This window comes from Physeter macrocephalus, chromosome 1, assembly GCF_002837175.3.
Source record: "Physeter macrocephalus isolate SW-GA chromosome 1, ASM283717v5, whole genome shotgun sequence".
NCBI classification, from domain to species: domain Eukaryota; kingdom Metazoa; phylum Chordata; class Mammalia; order Artiodactyla; family Physeteridae; genus Physeter; species Physeter macrocephalus.
In genome coordinates, this window is record NC_041214.2 from 87,444,512 (window position 1) to 87,464,901 (window position 20,390).

The following is a 20,390-nucleotide window of genomic DNA, read 5'->3' on the forward strand; positions in this document are numbered from 1 at the left end:
TTGATTCAGGTATTGAGTATCAAGAGCTCCTAACATCACAAAAAGATATAACCAGACATTATGTGCTTCTTGATAGAAGAACATAGTACCATCTATAGTCTTGCCAAAAGGATTGAACGTGAGAGTGATCAAGCCATTACATTCAGCTGCCAACTTACAGGAAGTACAGAAGCCAAGGGAGCACACTGAATGGTCCCATGAATATGAAGTGATTATACTGGGGACGCTACAGGTTAAATGCCTTGAGTTTCTCAGTAATTATAAGGAATAAAAAGGGATCAAGGGGCAACATACATTAAAAGATACATAAAAGACATAAAGTTTTTAGTGATTTCTTTCTTTACTTTTCAGAATGAACCATTCCTTGTTTTAAATCTTTTCAGACCCCCCCAAATTGCATATGGACATTCATGGATATGCTTCACACGCACATATTGCATGTGCATATAATGTTAATACATACGTACACATATATAAATACACTATTGCTTTGTTTTAAAATGTTCAAGTTGTGTGTTAGCTTTGAAACATGCTTTCCTCATTCAGTAATTGTGTCTTCATCTTTTTCTGTTAGAATAAGTAGCTTTTTACCCAATTTAACTTCCACATAACATTTCCTAGGATGACTGTACCATAATTTTTAAAAAAAATCTATTGATAGGCAGCTTGTTTCCAGTTTTTCTTTATTCCAGACTGTACTATAGGGAATATCCTTCCACATGTATCTCTCCTTAAAGTACATACTAAGTTGTGGAGTATCCTTGAAGTTTGAAAACATGGTATCAAGTTTCCTTCCTTATAGTGTATCTACTACTAAGGTATAAGAATACTTAAATTTTGCTTTCACTCAATTAAGCATATAACCTGTTAAGTTTTGTAAGTATGTCTATGTTAACTTCAGCCTTACTCAGGGTAAAGTTAGTGAATTCTTTTCATTGGTTTTGAAAATAATTGAAGTCTACATGTAAAAACAGGTTTCTTATATCATGTTAAATAAACTAGCTGATGTTGATGTGGGCCTGATTGTTGTTTTCCATGTAATTGTACCGTTTCACAGAAGGATGTTGTTTAAAAAGTGATTCTGGAAGTTGTGTAATAACTTTCAGCAAATTCATAGCTAAGTTTTTTAAAATATATTTTACAGTGTACATGTTTGTCTATATACAACAAATAGTTATGCTCCTCACTAATGCTCTATCTTCTAAGATTAATTCCTAGAGGTGGAATTACTGGAGGAATAGAAACATTTACAGGACTTTTGAAACATTTCGCCAGACTGCCCACCAGAAAAAGACCTCTGCCAGGAATGTGATGATTTATGCCCATTTCTCTGAATATTGGCACTGTAATTCTTACTTACTAAAAAAGTTGAGCATGTTTTTCCTATAAGTTTACTGACCCATTTGTATGCCTTTTGTGAGTATCCCTTTATTAACGTTTGCTGACTTTTTTTCAGTGATTTCTAAAAGCCAGCTTATAGTAGCTAATAATCCTGTTTATTGTTAGAAATATTTGTTTTCTATTGTACCTTTTTTGTGTCTTTTCTTTATATGTGTGTTTAATTTGGGGGGGGTGTAGTATCTAAGTTTGTTTTGTTTTTATGTATGTGCATACACATTCCCAGCCTGATTTGAGAAACATGCACTTTATTTTCTCCCAGTTCCTATAATTAGGTTTTCCTTTACTTTCGTGTATGGTGTGAGGTAGATTTGGTTTTCTACGTGCGTGTACATACAAGAGAGAGAGAAAGAAACAAGTATTCTTTTATAGGTAAAAGAAAAATAGTATTATCTAGTAATTTTCAGTTAGAATTTGAAAAGGCTGACTTTTTTTTTTTTGTACAAGTTAATTGAATAAGAAGACCAGACTTAATTAGCTGAACAACTTTGGCTTTTTATGTTGACTTCACTTAAACAGCTGTATCTTTAGAGACACAGTGTTCAGCTAACATTGGGTAAAAAATGGACAAATCGGTATTCAGGTTTCTTTTTCACCTAGCTTTGAAGTCTTATTTGTATTTATTTTTTTATTGTGGTAAAAATACACATAACATAAAATTTTTACCACCTTAACCATTTTTGAGTTTACAGTTCAGTGGTATTAAATGCATCCACATTGTTGAGCAGCCATTACCATCATCCATCCCCTTAACGTTTAGTGTAGTAAAACTGAAATTCTGTGCCTATTGAACAGTAACTCACAATTCTCTCCTCCCACCAGCCCATGACAGCCACCATTCTACTTTCTGTCTTTATGATTTTGACTACTATAAGTACCTCATGTAAGTGGAATCATACAGTATTTGTCTTTTTGAGACTGGTTTACTTCACTTAGCGTACTGTCTGCAAGGTTCATCCATGTTGTAACATATAGCAGAATTTCCTTCTTTAAAGGCTAAATAATATTCCATTCTGTGTGTGTGTGTGTGTGTGTGTGTGTGTGTATACACACATATATATACACCTCATTTTGCTTATATGTCTATCCATTGATAGACACTTGGATTTCTTCCATGTTTTACCTCCTGTGAATAATGCTACTATGAACACTGGTGTACAAATATTTCTTCAAGACCCTGCTTTCAGTTCTTTTGGGTATATGCCCAGAAGTGGAATTCTTGAATCATATGGTAATTGTATTTTCAATTTTTGAGGAACCACCATACTGTTTTCCACAACGGCTGTACTATTTTACATTCCCACCAATAGTGCATAAGTGTTCCAATTTCTCTACATCCTTACCAACACTTGTTTTCTGCCTTTTTTTTAAACCAGTCTTTCTTTTCTTTAATAATTTTTTTATTGAAGTATGGTTGATTTACAGTGTTGTGTTAATTACTGCTATACAGCAAAGCAATTTAGTTATAAATATATATGTATACATTCTTTTTTATTTATATTCTTTTCCATTATGGTTTATCATAGGATATTGAATATAGTTCCCTGTGCTATACAGTAGGACCTTGGCTTTTTTTAATAGTAGCCATTCCAGTGGTTGTGAGGTGGTACCTTGTAGTTTTGATTTGCATTTCTGTCATGATTAGTGATGTTGAGCATCTTTTCATGTGCTTACTGGCTATTTGTATATCTTCTTTGGAGTTCTTTGCCCATTTTTGAATTGAGTTGTTTGGTTTTTTGTTGAATTTTAGGAATTTTCTGTATATTCTGGGTATTAATCCCTTATCAGATATGTGATTTGTAAATATTTTCTCCCATTCTGTGGGTTGCCTTTTTACTCTGTGATTAGAGTCATTTGATGCACAAAATTTTTCAATTTTTATGAAGTCAAATTTTTCTGTTCTTTCTTTTGTTACTTCTGCCTTTGGTGTCATATCCAAAAGCTCATAGCCAAACGCAATGTCTTAAAGCTTTTCCTCTAAGAGTTTTATTGTTTTAGGTCTTACATTTAAGTCCTTGATCCACCTTGAGTTAATTTTTGTATAATAGTATTAGGTAAGGGTCCACCTTCATTCTTTTATGTGTGGATATCCAGTTTTTGCACCACGATTTGTTGTAAAAACTGTCTTTCCCTGTTGAATGGTTTTGGCACCCTTGTGAAAAATAATTTGTGTATGTGAGGGTTTATTTCTGGACTCTCTATTTCATTCCATTGGTCTGTATGTCTGTCTTTATGTGAATACCAAACTGTTTTGATTACTGTAGCTTTGTAGTAAGTTTTGACATGAGAAAGAGTGAGTCCTTCAGCTTTGTTCTTTTTTTTCATGGTGATTTTGACTATTTGAATCCCTTGAGATCCGAATGAATTTTAGGATGGGTTTTTCTATTTTGCAAAAAATGTCATTGGGATTTTGATAGGAATTGGATTAAATCTGTAAATTGCTTTAAGTAGTATTGACATCTTACCAATATTAAATCTTCAACCTATGAACACGGATGTGTTTCCATTTATTTCTGTTTTCTTTAACTTTTTTTTTCAGCAGGTCTTTTCATTGCACAAGTCTTTCACCTTAATTATTGCACAAGTCTTTGTAGTTTTCATTGCACAAGTCTTTCACCTTATTTTTTTTGATGCTATTGTAAATAGAATTGTTTTTGTAATTTTCAGGTTGTGTATAAAGTGCAACTGTTTGTGTATAGAAATGCAACTGATTTTTGTGTGTCAACTTTTGTAGGATACAAAGCAGTATCATACTGCTTTGCTACATTCAGTAGTTCTAACAGCTTTTTTGCTGAGTCTTTATTGATGTAAGACAGAGATAATATTACTTCTTCCTTTCTAAGTGGATGCCTTTTATTGTTTCTTCTTGCCTAATTGTTCTGGCTACAACTTCTGGTACCATGTTGAATAGAGGTGGTAAAACTGATCCAAATTAAACACAGTGTACATCCAAGTTTTCCCCTGAAGTTGCAAGCCTTCAACAGACTCCAGAGTTCCAAAATTACATCAGACAGATTATGCCTCTGGAATTATTGTTTAGGTGGGGCAACAGATTCCTGGTGTTTCCTACTCTGCCATATTTCCAGAGTCTGACTTATTTTTAATAATCAGATAAGTTCATTAAAATATTGGCATGGGCTTCCCTGGTGGCACAGTGGTTGAGAGTCCTCCTGCCAATGCAGGGGACACAGGTTCGTGCCCCGGTCCGGGAAGATCCCACATGCCGCGGAGCGGCTGGGCCCGTGAGCCATGGCCGCTGAGCCTGCGCGTCTGGAGCCTGTGCTCCGCAACGGGAGAGGCCACAATAGTGAGAGGCCCGCGTACCACAATAAAAACAAAACAAAACAAAAAAAATATTGGCATGACTTTAAAATGGAGAACCATTTCTCTCAGACTTTATGTATTAAACTGTAAAAGACACTTTTCATATAGTTAAATACTATGATTTGGGTAGTTATGAAAATCATGGTTTGGATTGAACTCGTTGCTTTTCAGAGCTTCCTCATATTTAATAATTTGCTGTACGTTACAGAAATACCGGTATCAGGATGAAGATACACCTCCTCAAGAGCACATTTCCCCACAAATCACTAATGAGGTGATAGGTCCGGAATTGGTTCATGTCTCAGAGAAGAACCTGTCAGAAATTGAAAATGTCCATGGATTTGTTTCTCACTCTCATATTTCACCAATAAAGGTAAGATAGTAACTTTATTTTGTTGCTGTGAATTATTTATTACTTTTGTCACCAATGTAGCTCATGCTTAGAGAGAACTATTTTTTCATGTAGGATTTTCCCCCATTGATGTTTCTGGTTTTGTAATTATAAGGAATTTCATAGTATTTGTTAGCATTCTAAAAACATTTTTAAAAATGTATATTATAAATGAATTTTATTCAGTGATACGATCTTTAAGCCTAAAAAGTTCTCATGAAGGAAATAACTATTATATTTCAAATACCCAATATTTCAAATACCCACATCAAAATATCTTTAAACTTTTAAAAAAATATATTAGTAAGTACAGAAAAAGAGCATTAACAGTATCTTTGAAGTCCAGTGTGTGACTTTACCTGACCCCATCACCTTGTCTCTCCCCCCAGAAATAACCACAGTCCTGGTTTCACATATTTAGATTTCTAAACAATATATTGTTTCTTTTTGCCTGTTTTGGTTTTTATATAATTGGCATTATACTGCATCTACTCTCAACTTTCAGTTTTTGGTCAACATTATATGCCCGAGATTCATTATCTTCACTGCTCTAGAGTTTTCTATTTTATGAATATACTATAATTTACCTTACTTTTGATGGATGTTATTTTTGGATTATTACTAGTATTAAAAATGCTGTTAAAATTGTAGGTTATGTATGTACATCTTTGTGGATAACACCAGGTTATTTTCAAGTGGTTCTATAATTTACATTTTCAGCAGCAATATGTAACAATTTTAATTGATCTATATTCTCATCAATATTTGGTATTGTTATTTTTGCCATTGTTTTGGGTTTGAAGTCGTATCTTATTTTGGGTTTGAAGTAGTATCTTACTGTGATTTTAATGTGCATTTCACTGTTTGATAATATTGATCATTCAGGTTTCCTATTCTGTGACATACCCTCTCAAGATTTTTTTTCATTTTTGTAATGGGTTGTTCTTTTTACTGATTTGTGCAAGTTCTTTATATATTCTGGATACTAATCCTTTGTTAGTTGTATGTATTGTGTATAAGGATCATTTCTTACTCGTAAATCTTGAAGTGGGTTTTGTAATTCTCTTTGAGGGATGATTTCATATTACTGGTTAAAAATTGTAATGGATTATATAGTACTAGTCAGATTTCAGTTAATAGTTTTTCTAGGTATTTGCCCATTTCATACTTACTTCGAAATATTCTCAACGTCTTATTATTTTGTTATGTCTATAGCATATTTAGGTGTAGCCCCTTTATCATTCCTAGTATTGTTTATTTGTGCCTTTTTTCCCCTTGATCCTTCTTGCCAAAGGATGGTCAATTTCGAAGAACCATGTCTTTTAATGGAGAACAGACTGGTGGTTACCAAGGGGGAAGGGGGTTGGAGGAGGGATAGAATGGGAGTTTGGGATTAGCAGGTGTAAACTTTTTATATAGAATGGATAAACAACAAGGTCCTACTGTATAGCACAGAGAACTATATATCCTATGGTAAACCATAGTGGAAAAGAGTATTAAAAATGTATATGTATAACTGAATCACTTTGCTGTACAGCAGTATTTAACACAACATTGTAAATCAACTATACTTAATTAAGTAAATAAGAAAAAGTCTAAAAAATATCTTCTCATGTTCCCCTCCCCCATGTGCTGTCACCTCCATCCCCTCTCATACACACATAAGCATGAATATATACATGTTTATGTAATATGTAAATGTGTGGATAGCCTACATATCAATCAAAGATTGTGTTTGGCAGAGGCAATCTGATCTTACTTTGGGACGCTAAATGAGAGATACACATGGGAAAAAAAATCAGTTGTCTATTAGTGACAGAGACAGTGCTCATTTTATCTTTTCCCCTTTCTCCTCTTATCATTATTATTTTATTTTCTTCTGCTTTCTTTGAGTTTATTCTGTTTGGGTTTTTTCCCCTAGCTTCTCAAGTTGGTTACTTAACTGCCTTATCAACCTTTTCTAACGGTATTTGAATTTGTAAATTTTCCTTTAAATAGCACTTTAGCTGTAACCCACAGGTTTAATATGCAATGTTTATCATAATTCAAACTTTTTCTTTTACTTTCATTATGATTTTTTTCTTTACCCCATGAGTTATTTAAAAGTATGTTTCTTAATTTTAAACATACGAGACATTTATTACAACATGTCTTCTTTTAGATTTTATTTTCTCATCTCATTTTTCCTTCTTCTTATCTTGGAAGCTGTTCTGTTTCTCTTCCTTTAATGGTTATCCTAGAAATTTTCTTTTTTTAGAAATTTTAATGTACATATTTTGCTTACAAAAATTTAGACTCAATATATATCTTTTACCCTCATTTTGAACAACATAAGAACCTTAGAACACTTGAATTCTAAGCACTCCCTCTTGCTTTATATGCTGTTCTTATCAGCCTATGCCTGTTTTCTCTTGACTCAATTAATAAAGCCTATTTCTTACTTTAGTCGAAAAACCTTCCCAGGTATGTATAATTCTTTTGTTTCTGATATTTTGAATTTTTGATGTTTATGATTGTTACAAATTATCCAAAGCCAATTTGCACACACCCAACTCCTCAGTCTTTTGGTGGTTGTTTGGTAGTTCTGTGTGTATGCAGATTCTGACACAGGCAGACATTTAAACAGTGAGCCACATAACATATTGTATATAGCCTCTTTAAATGTGATGAAGCCTCAACTTTTTTTGTTGCATAAATGCTCACTCTAGGCAAATAAAACAATATTCCAGAGACCAAGATTTTGTTACCCAGAATTTCCAGACATCTTAGGTACTAAACCTTAAGGTGCCATCTCTAAGGGTATAAGCCTCTCAGTCTTTTCTTTCCCTTATGCAAGGGTGGATTGTGTCTAATTTAGCCAATCCATATAACTGAAATACAATGGAAATCCCACTTCATTCATTATAATAATTGGCAAACTTTTGGTGTTGATCAAAGATTAACATAACAAAAATCTTATAGCAGCCATTTACTTTATAATTAAATGTTAGCTGACCAGTCTAGGAATGTTAATTCCTGATTAGGACAACTGACTGTCCATAGTAATGGTTCTCAGCTGTGGTGGGATATCAGAACCACCTAAAAAGGTTTTAAAATTTATATCTGAGTGCCATCTCAGAGATTGTGATTTAATTGGTCTGGGGTATAGTCTGCCTTTGGAGAATTTTACAAGTTCTCCAGGTGTTTCTAGGGGATAGCCACTGTTGAGAAGTACTGCGCTAGAACCTAGCTTAATTGAACCACCATACACATATTTCTTTACTGTCTGTCTTGAAGTATTTTAAAGTAAATTTCTGACATCTCTTTATTTAATCCTCACTCTGCAGTGAGACTTAAGTGTTTCTAGTTATTGAGCGAGAAAGCATTATTACTTTTTTAAGATTCTCACTTGCTTCCTTAATTTGACTCTTTTTCCCTTGATTTCCTTACCATAAGAGAATTAAGTGAATTTTGCCTGATTCTTTTGGTATCTGCTTAAAAAATGCTCTTGTCCTTTGCATACAGTTAATTATTACATGTTAAAGGATTATGTTTCCCATAGCATTTTTCCCCCCAGGGCTTTTTAAAGACAAATTTAATGGAGGCTTATTTAAAGGAGTATGTTATTGAGATTAAAGTATCCTTTTACTAACAGTTATAAAACACATCTTTTTCACATTTTATCTTTTCTGCAATTGACATACATCTTATAGTTGCTGGTGTTATACTATTGCCTTAGTGCAGTGGCAGTTTGAGTATTTGTATGCAAATCTTTGACAAATTTTGGTTAAGATCAAGAAAGTACTAGCCTCAAAGCATCTTAATGTAATAAGATGTGGTAATAATTCAGCTGGTCTCATTGAAAAGCAGCTGGATCTATCCATCTTTATATGCCATTCTTTTGCTCCTTTTCATTTTGTTTTCTTGTATTAGATATTAACAGCATCAATCTCTGAAACAGTTATAAATATAAGTTTCTGATGCAAATAGGTAGAGCAGTTGGGTATCATCATCGTATTCCCCCTTTGGCTTGCTGGCTGTCTCATATATATCTGGGGACTGAATAGATAAGGATTTTCATTTCCAGTAGAAGAAATTATCTAACTTCTCCTTCATCTGTTTCTAAATCATACTTTACATCTTACTTTTTTAAATGAGTTTTTTCCTATTATAAACTTGTTTTACACATTTTCCCATGTTAAATTTTTTAAAAACTTAATACGTAACATTACATAGTATATTGGTACCTTAACTTGCTGAACACTTCTGGTCTTCGCTATTTGTTATTTCCATTTTTACTAGGTTTTGTAAAGAAGGCTGCAGTGAATCATCTTGGGTCATAAAAAGTATGTTTGGTTGTTTTCTTAGGATGGACTTCCAGAAGTCAAATTACTGGGTCAGAAATCTTGATAGGCTGTACTTTTAACAAAAACTATATTCTGATACAATTGTAATTTAAGAATTATTAAAGCTGCCCCATTTGGGGTATTTCTTCCTGCTTCTCCTATCTCATGCATAGATTAAAATTTGAGGAGTGAGCATAGGATTGGGGTAGTGTAATAGCAAAATGGTTAGGATTACTTTAACTTTCTGTTAGAGAACCACATTTTTAAAGAATAACTTTGTTTTGACATAAGAAGGCAAGTTTTAATGTTTTTAAAATTTTTTCAAGTAACTGCAAATGTTTTAGGAAGCTCAACAATGGAATATACTTTATTTATTTATTTATTTATTTATTTATTTATTTATTTATTTATTTATTTATTTATTTATTTATTTATTTATTTATTTATTTATTTATTTATTTATTTATTTATTTATTTATTTATTTATTTATTTATTTATTTATTTATTTATTTATTTATTTATTTATTTATTTATTTATTTATTTATTTATTGGTATGCGGGCCTCCCTCTGCTGCGGCCTCTCCCGTTGCGGAGCACAGGCTCCGGACGCGCAGGCCCAGCGGCCATGGCTCACGGGCCCAGCCGCTCCACGGCACGTGGGATCCTCCCAGACCGGGGCGCGAACCCGGTTCCCCTGCATCGGCAGGTGGACGCGCAACCACTGCGCCACCAGGGAAGCCCTGGAATATACTTTATTTAAAATATAAATAAATTACCAGATTAGCAGTCTTTTTTTAGAAACAAAAAAGCTAATATAAGGAGCTTTTCCACTTTTATAGTATTGTGGTTTGGAATGAAGCAAGTAACTGTTGTACTATACATAGAACTCAGTATATGAATTATTTTTGTAATTTGAAAAATTGTCTTTGAATAGTAACAGTTTGCTGAGTAGAATGTAAATTAGGCACTGCTTTGTTCTTCACAGTTCTTATAAAAGCTAATAGAAAAATAAGATTAATAGATGATTGCTTTAAAAATCAATAGAATATTAGTTTTGTTTATCAAATAACATGCATTTAGCATTTATTAAGCATCTATGTTAGTAAGTTTGTTAGGCTTCAGTGACTGGTACTTTTTATGGAGAGATAGTTATAACACGGTATGATGTAACATGAAAAAATAAAGAGAAATTAAATTCTTGAAGTATTGTAAAAAACAAAGTTGATATTTGGACAGGGTGTTGAAGGATGTATACAATATGCTAATTCAGAGGAGAAGGCAGTTACTGGAGAAAAATAAGTACAGTAGGAGGGTGATAGTCTGAGGAGACTGTAAAAATGCAGAAAAGTTCATTATATTGTAGTTGATGTTTAGGATGGTTGTTAGGAAATGAGAACAAGGTGTGAAGGACCTTGATCCTGAGCTGATGAGTGGGCTTGTGAAGGGTTTGCCACCATGAAACATGCTGTGAAACAATCTGTCAGGGTCTTGTAGTGCTGCTAGTGCTGATTCTCATTACTGAAGTAATGAATGAAATAAGATAGTGATTGAAAGTTACTTTATTCAGGCCTTAGCATAAAACATAAAAGTAACTATGATTTGGACTTCCCTGGAGTCCAGTGGTTAAGACTCTGTGCTTCCATTTCAGGGGGCACGGGTTTGATCCCCGGTCAGGGATCTAAGATCCTGTATGCTGTGTGGCACAGCCAAAAAAAAATAAAGTTTTTTTAAAAAGTAATTATGATTTAAGACTCTAAAAGGGAAAGTTTCTTGCCAGTGCTAGACAGTTTCAAGAAAGAAATTGGTGATATAATGGTGAAAAACCGTAATGTGGAAGAAAAGGAGACACAGTGGGTAAATTCTTGTGGTACATGAAAATCTTTAAAAGTAAGCTTCAATTTTAAACAGTTCTAAATATAGTAGTATGGTACTAATAAGAACAGTGTCAGGATTCCTAAAACTGAAAATGATCTAAGAAGTAGGAAAAATGGTCAGAACAGTAAATTGAACAAGTAAACAAACAAAACCTCAGCCTTTTTCAAAATAGATTTAAATCTAGATGAAGTGACAAGGGTGACATGGCTTAGTGTGAGATATTGCAATGGTCATTGAATAAAAGAGTTCATATTTTGCTTTTGTCTTCAGTGACGGAAAATTATGTTTATAAACTAGTATGTACAAAGTGAATGTAGTTATTTACAAAGGGCTTGAAATTGAAGACAAAACAGGGTATGTGAACAGATAATTATTTTAAATAAGTGTATCTTCTAGCCTGGACACATTTCATCCAGTAGTACTGAGAATACTATCAAATGAAATTACCAGCAGCAATTGGTAGTTTTTCAGATATTGTGAGAAATGGAGGTAGCAGAAGAATGGATATAAGCAAACATATGCCTATTGAACTAAATGCTACAGGAAGAGAATCTTTTCTATTTTGAGTGCATACTGAGTGCTTTGTTGAAGTCAACTTTGTTTTTACAACTCTGGAATGTATTAAAATACTTTTGAATTTTATCTTTTTTGGATGACCCTGGAGTACTAAGTTGAGCACACAGTTTGCATACAATTTGACCACTAGATGGCGCTCATACAGAAGCGATTTGTATATATATGATCAGTTTTTTCTAGATAAATAACAAATCTGTGTTATCAATCTTCTTAGTCTTGTCTTAACTTAGTACAGCTGCATGTTTTGAAATTTAATAGGCCATATTATAAAGATAAAAAGGTAAGGAAAATGCTTGTTGCATTTACAGTACGTTGGCTTTGTGGTTACTTAGTAATTCTTTTCCTAATATTTTAGAGTTTCAATATTGTTTTTCCTCTCATCCTTCAACCTTTTAAAATTTTTCACTAAAATTACTTAACCATTGCCTTTGTTACTATACCTGAAGACTTCTGGGTTTATTTGCAAGTTTGGAAAAGTGTACAAATAATTGAGGGCCTATCCTATATAAATTTTGAACTGTCTTTACTTCCATTTAATGTTATAAAATAAACATTTCTAACAGTCGTAAATTTTTCATAATCATATTTAAAGTATGTAATCACTAAATGTATGTACTTAGTTTACTTACGCTTTTTCTTACTGTTCAGAGTTCTGCTATAGATAATATTATTATCATTCTGTGGAAAAGAAAAAAGAATGTTAGGTGCAGATTATTGCTCAGTGGTAGAGTATTTGACTGCAGAAAAAAATGTCCATTCTTTATATATCATATTAAAATCTTAATATTGTTCTTTTTGGTGATTTAAACGTTCTGTAGTATTTTTTAAAATTCACTATTTTAAATAGACTTTCCAGGTTCTATAATGAATTTAAATTTTGGTTTAATGGAATAGAGTTTATATTTCAGATATGTGACATGGTTATGGTTATTCTAAAGTAGAGATCAGTGAGGAGTTGGTTGCCTCTGCTTCCCAATCAAGTCATATGAAACCAATTGTGATTTAGGTACATATATGGTTTTGTATGTGTGTATTGACTGTTGCGCAATCGATGAGATGATCCTAGATTTCCGTAGCTCAGGTAATGGGACATTTTCATAAAAAAGCCTTTCTCAAAACTCAAAGTTGGGCTTCCCTGGTGGCGCAGTGATTGAGAGTCTGCCTGCCAATGCAGGGGACACGGGTTTGTGCCCCCAAAAACCTCAAAGTTGTTTTCTTGATGTCAGTGGATTTGAATAAGAAATTTATATATTGAGAAGTATTTCTTCTCTGTACTCGGGATATATGGGACGGAGCGTTCATCAACTTTCGATTGTTCCCAAGCTCTTTGGCTCTCTAGCATAAGAAATCATTGTATAAGAATGGCTTACTGTTCCATCTGTGTTGGTACTGTTTGCAACTTGAGTAGGATATTTGCATTCAACATTCATTTTCAGTATCCTCATCCGCGACTTCCCTGGTGGTCCAGTGGTTAAGAATCTGCCTTCCAGTGCAGGGGACATGGGTTTGACCCCTGGTTGGGGAACTAAGGTCCCACATGCCACAGGGCGACTAAGCCTATGCACCACAACTACTGAGCCCACGCCCTCTGGAGCCCTCATGCGCTGGAGCCTGCATGCCACAACTAGAGAGAAGCCTGTGCGCTGCAGCAAAGACCCAGTGCAGCCAAAGTTTTTAAAATAAAAATAAAATATCCTCATCCTTACAAATCCAGAGTAACACAATCTTTATAAATTCTAAGGTTCCCCCTCCCACCCTGGCTTTCTATCATATACAGATCAAGACACATATTTGGGGGCCAAACCAATTACTAGAGCATTTGTGTAAACCACACTAATCAGTTCTTTATTAAGTACCTGGTCCATAGTAAAATTTATTTTTATTTTTAGGTGGTTCTATTTTTTTTCCTTTAGAGAGGATTCTTAGTTCTCTGTCTACCCTTAGTGTTTTCCTCTAGTCCCCTACCCCCAAATAGATAAGATCAATCTGTGTAGGGCCGTAAAACTGCCAGCTACTGTCTGCACAGTTCTTGGGAAGAAGCAAACTTTGCTGTAATCTGTCACAAAACATCTTACTTCCAGAAGTCCCACATGACTCTCAACCCTTCTTGGGCATGTGTTTGTATCTTAGAGACGGAATCATAGAGACAGTGTTCGCATCTTTTCTTGCCAAATCAGGATTTGCAGTAGTCCTAGAGGTTGTAGTTTGCCAATGCTACTTTCCAACAGACTGCATTTAGTTGGTGCTGGTAAGCAAAAGCAAGCAAGATTTTGTTGGTCCTCATTCATGGCTGAGGTTGGGGATTATGATGTGCTTATATCAACTTAAAAACTGAATTACTCAACTATTAGTAAGTTATCAAGTAGCATTTTTATTCATATATTGTTTTTAATGGCGATATGTTGTGTTATATACTAATGTAGCATAGTATTAAGAGGACAGACTTAGAAATCTGTGGTTCTCAAACTTGAGGGTGCTTAAGAGTCTCTCTTAGGGGGGCTTTTCAAAAATGAAAATTCCCAGATCTCCCTTACCCCTAAAAATTCTGATGGGAAGGGGATATCAGTCTGTATTTTTTTTAACCAGCACCCTAGGTGATTCTGAGGTGGACTACTGTGTTGAGAAACACAGACCTAGATATTAGACGTTAGAAAGTATCTATTTAGCAATCAAACAGTATTATTTTTTGAACCAGAGTATTATTTATGTCATGTTGGATAAAATAAGTTTTACTGGCTATAAAACAAAAAATTTACGTTTAATTCTTCTGCATTTTTCCAAATTCATAACTTGGTAATCTTAATGTTTATAACATATGAGAGAGATGATGCTGATAATAGCGCTTTTTTATCACAAAAGTCCCAGAAGCCAAATACTTATTTAGCTAATTATTCTGTTTCTGTCTTCAGACTCAATTAATCAAAGCATTTAAAACCAATATGTTAAATAAAATTACCAAGTTACATTCCAAATGGATTTCTCTCTGTCGTTAGATCCTCAGAGTTTAATGTAGATAGTACCTTTTAAAACCTTAGTGCTATTTAATGTAAGTGCCTTCCTGATATAGAATTTATATGTGAATAGAAAGATTCCTTTAGTAAAATTGTTTTAAACGATCAGAACTGTCGGCAGAGAGAATCCTCTTGTATTTTAAAATTCAGTTCATATTTATAATTTATTTAAGCAGCAAAGATGCCATTGGATTTTACTTCAGACTGTGATTGAAACTTGGTAATCCAGGGTTTCTCCACCCAGTGTATTAAATCAGGCAGCCCCAAAGGGTCTTGGTAGTCCAGTGTTTATAACATCCTTCTTTACCTGCTAATCGACCTCACTTCCTGGATTTCAGTCCGTCTAGTTATCAGCTAACAAAAGAACAGCTTTTCCTGCAGACGCTGGTGAAAAAATAATCATGAGAAAGAAAACCACCTTATGTCGTCTTTTTTGTCTAGAAATATAAACTCAGCCATCATACAGCTAACAGGTACAGAGGGAAGATACAAGCTCTTTCATGGGAAGAAATTACAGAGAAAATGAGCATCATTTCTCAAGGTTTTTATTTTCCCTGATCTACAAGTGATGCTGCTGTAATTCTAGCTGCAGTTTTTACCGATCATTCACCACTCAGCAGCTGGTAGAGAAGTAAGACTGCTTGGCAACCACCTGCAGGGCTGCAGAGATGAATTACATTTTCGGGAACAACACACTTCTGTACTCTCGCGCCAGTCGAGGAGGCAATACTAGCTCTAGCCATGGCTCAGTAGGCCCAAAGCAGAAACACTGGGCAAAAAAGGGCTCATCAGATGAACTGCAAGCTGAGCCAGAACCTTCACGCTGGCAGCAGATAGTTGCATTTTTCACTCGAAGACACAGCTTTATTGACTGCATCTCGGTAGCCACCAGCTCCACCCAGGTAACATACCACTTGTTGAAATTATTTTCGGTTTATGTTGCTTTGCAAAAATGTATTAGTATAGATTTCTTATTATTAAAACATAGTCTTATGCCCTGAAACCTTGGATACGCAGAAATGTGTGTTTTCAGTCCATCTATGCAGGTCTTTGGCGTGAAAGGGGAAACAAAAATATTTTCCCTTTTCCTCTTATGTAATGCCAAACAAAACAGTCTCAGATTCTGTTGAATGACTTCTCTAAAAATATAAAGCCATTCATACATAAATTAAAATGTAAATGAATAATGCTTGTCTCCTTATTTTCAGATTGTGTTAAATGCTGTAAAGTATGATGTTTGACGAAAGAGAATACCTGTTTGTTTAGCTTTTATATGTCATTAGATAACCTCAGGAGATTGTTATAGTAAAGAAACAGAAGATAATTTGAAATATTTTTATTTTCTAGTGTTTTGGGTATAGATTAAACTGAATACAGTTGGCTGTTACATATACTGATATCTTAAAATTAGTACATTATATTCATTCAAGGGATTTAATGAATCCTTCCATTTCTATAAATATATTATCTAGGGTTAATTGGAAAGCAGTAAACTTGTGTAATTACATGATTATAGGAATAGTTTATCAAATATTCAATTGACAGTGTAAGGAGCTGAGCAAACACTAAAAGTCCTCAAATTAAAAAAAAATCACATAAAACCACTTCTTTTTGAGGAGTGAGTATTAAAAATATAAGGAAAATATAAAGTTAATCATAATTTGAGTGAAATACCTATTGTTTGGTATTGAAGGAGGGTTGGGGGAATATTTTTATTTTAAAACATGTTTTTAATAGATATTCATTCAACTTTAGTAAAAATGAAAGCATAAGAATTAGTCTAATTTAAAAAACAAGGTGAGAATGCTTTTGTCCTTTAAATTAAAATGTATACACATACCTTAGGGCCTTTTAAAAATAAATTCCTTTAATCATCTTTTTTTTTTTTTTTTTTTTTTTAGTAATTAGCAGCACAGTAAGTATAAAGTAACTGTCAACAGCTTCTTCTTGTTTTTGGTTACTAGAATTTTCTTTCAATAGTTTTTATTTTTAAATAATGTCAAATTTCTTAAGTAAAAATATTCTACTTGTTTTTTCTTAGATGTTTGAGAGGAATGGAATTACTGGGCTAGGGAGAGTCATTAATAGTTTTTATGTAGGCAGTGAGGTCACTTATAATCAAAACTTATTCAGAGGCAACGATTGATTTAACTCTTAGATTGAATACTTCGCCAAGAATTTAACTAACTTGATTTTGACTACAATTACATATACCAAAAAGGGACACAGAGACTAAAGCTTGGCATTGTTATTCATTCTATGTTAGTATTAAGTGATATTTTTCCATTGTCAATAAGAAGGATCTGTTAAAAACTTCAAATACACACAACTGTATGTATGTATACACACACAACCAATGATATATAATTCATCTTGTAAAAGGCATACAAATGAAAGACAAGCAAAATAGTTTACATATAAAACTATTGAAACCACGGAATTACATTATAGTTACTTAGGAGTTGGGCCGAAAAGTTGCTATTGTATTGCACTAAAATAGCCACAATTTTAATAAAAACTCTATTTGCAATTGATCCTGCAAAGCCATTTAAAATTTTATCTTCCTCCCGTTTGGTTCAGATCACTTGTGTATACTGAAAAATTACTATTTTTCTTTCTTTCAGCCCTCTTTCTGTTACTTATTTTGTCTTTTTCATTATCTTTGTATTTCATATCTATAAATGTAGACTTTAGGTCAGAGTTTTAGCTTTTATTTCTCCAGCTCTGGAGGACCAACATATCATTTTTCATTCTATGTTATTTTTCTCACTAATGAGTTGGATATTTTATATATCCAAGTCTTTTGTTGTAACTCACTGGAATTGATTTTACAGGATAAAATATAATAGGACTGAGAAAGAATGTTAGGCGTATTTAGATTTTATTTCATGCTAGGATACATTTTTCTGTTTCATTTACTGACTCATGGCTAGCAGTTTTATTTTGTAACATGAGGATTTTTATATTGTTAAAAACAAAGTAGATTAATGAAGTTTTAGTTTATTGAGCATATGCTATATACCTATGAATATATATGTATGATAGTGTTTTGTTCTGTCATTGATAAATAGCAAAAGTGATTACCAGGTCTCCTGTTTCACTATTGTCAGAAATATTCTTTTCTAAGATTGGATAGCAAGATTAACTTTGAATCTAATTCCTTATAACTATGATGCATGGTACTTTTAGCAGTTTGGAGAGTTGTTATTAAATGCAGTTTTAGTAATTTGAAAGTAATTACTCTGATTTAATATCCCACCAAATAGCCTCTATAAATAAAAAAGAAAATTTACTTACTTTACAGATTCACTTAAATTGCTCATCTGTTTAAGATATTTGTGTTCACAACTAAGATTTTGTGTCAGATTCTGCTGTAATATGTGGAACTTAGTAGGAAGTCATTAATATTTTTAAATGTTAGGGAAGCCAAGTGGTTATAAATTTCTGCAGGACCCCAGCTTCTAGGATGGGACTTGCCATGTAGTTGGTGCTCAATAAATGTTTATGGAATTGATTGATTAATTACCATTTCAATCACCTGAAACCTTGTTAGCTCATGGCCTTCCGAAATAATGGCACCTAACCTGAAACCTCTTGGGTACCTATATTTATTGGATTCACTCTATTGCCATCATACGTGCCTTTGATTCTTCACAGTAGCCCATCTCTTCCTCCACTTCCCTTTTCTTCCCCTCCATTCTTCAGATTTTCTTCAAGCTGTACAAACCCCCCATGTACCTGATTTCCTCACCCCTTTGAATCTTTACCCATGATGATAACCATACAGCTTAAAGACTATGTCTAATTTTTGTCATTTGGCTGTATCCCAAAAGTTTACAATGTGAGGTTATATTGTTTGTTTGTTTGTTTTTACTGTTAAACTTAAGATGAGTTTCTTGTGCATTATTTTACTTTGGTGTAAGGTTTTCTATTTTGAGCTTGATGCTACTTAAGTTCTTAATTTTGAAGTCATTATAATGTAGAAAACGTGGGCTACTCATTGTCAAGCCCTCCTCAGTTCCTCACTTCAGCCTTCTTCCTGTTCTTGTATTTATGATCCTTTGATGCCAATCTGCCCTGTCCTATTTAGTGATGCAGCTTTGTTAAATCCAAGACCAATTTTTATATTCAACAGGGCTTTAAAGAACTCTAGCACAATACTTCTAGACTTTGCTACTTGATTATCTCCTAAGTAAAAGCTTTTATCTACTTGGTGATGTCAGTGTTTATTAACGAAAATAGTAGTCATATATAAACTTTGAACAGCTGTAACGTGGTAGGTCACTTCAAATGTGTATTTGACAATTGTTCCCATGTTTTGGATTACTTCAAAATCCCTATTGTGGGTCATTATAAATATTCAAATAGAATTTCCCCCCTCCCCCAGACAACTGACATGCCAAATTAAGCTGAAAACAGCAAAATTCTCTTCCTAGGAGTGAATGGAACAGGCATAATGACTTACAATTGAAGCAGAACAATAAATTTTAACAAGAGTGAATATTAGCCACATGAATTGAATAATCTGCTTTTTAGAGGAAAAAACTCCGTCCTAAATTTAAAAAAAGGAAAACGCTGTTCAGATAGATGCCCACTGTTCAGATACCAGAAAAATAAACAGGCTAATTTGTATGAAAAGAATACTATTTGTCCTAAACAGGTACATTCTGGAGTAGAAAGGATTTAATTTTTAGAGCTATGCATTGGTTACATTATCTCCAAAATGAAGATAATAGCATCAACTTCATTGATTTAATTGTGTTAAATGATTAAATGCATGTAACACTTAGTTAGAACAGTGCCTGGAAGCTATTATTATTATTGTTATTTTTATATTGCTTAATTTTAATAGTCTCCAACAAATTCAAATTAGATAATTAGGAATTACAGTATCTAGGATAGTGCAGTTCATTCAGACATTCAGTAAATAGTGTTGACTGAATAAGTTCCTGTGAGTGCAGGCTGTACAGTTTTTAAAGAACCACATATCTCAGCACCTTCAATTGCAGGATATAAAGGAGGGACCCCAAAGAGCACTTCAAATTCTTGGTGAGGCACCAATTTCCTGACCTTGCCTTCCCGCCCAACACTCCCTTCTGCAAATGTTAAACCAGACACAAGTAGACAACTAAATTTAACTGATTATCCACCTTTTACCAAGCATACCATCAGGACATCTTAATCACTAAAACAAGTCGAAGCCTTCCAGATCACCTTCACTTAATTTCCTTATCTCTGTTTGACTCTGGTATATCTCCAATATGTTCCTTTTTTTTTTAGATGTTGTGGGTAGGAGTTTATTTTTTATTTTTAACATCTTTATTGGAGTATAACTGTTTTACAATGGTGTGTTAGTTTCTGCTTTACAACAAAGTGAATCAGTTATACATATGTCCCCATATCTCTTCCCTCTTGCGTCTCCCTCCCTCCCACCCTCCCTATCCCACCCCTCTAGGTGGTCACAAACCACCTAGCTGATCTCCCTGTGC

At 33.6% G+C, this 20,390-nt stretch overlaps 1 protein-coding gene across 1 annotated transcript in view; it reads left to right on the plus strand.

The window, feature by feature from the left end:
• The window catches only part of DLG1 (discs large MAGUK scaffold protein 1), a 298,658-nt gene that overhangs the window by 85,599 nt on the left and 192,669 nt on the right, over nucleotides 1-20,390 (plus strand). Inside the window, exon 5 of the mRNA XM_024124264.3 lies at nucleotides 4,931-5,095. Within this exon, the coding sequence (XP_023980032.1) occupies nucleotides 4,931-5,095 (165 nt within the window). The remainder of the gene's footprint in view (nucleotides 1-4,930; nucleotides 5,096-20,390) is intronic.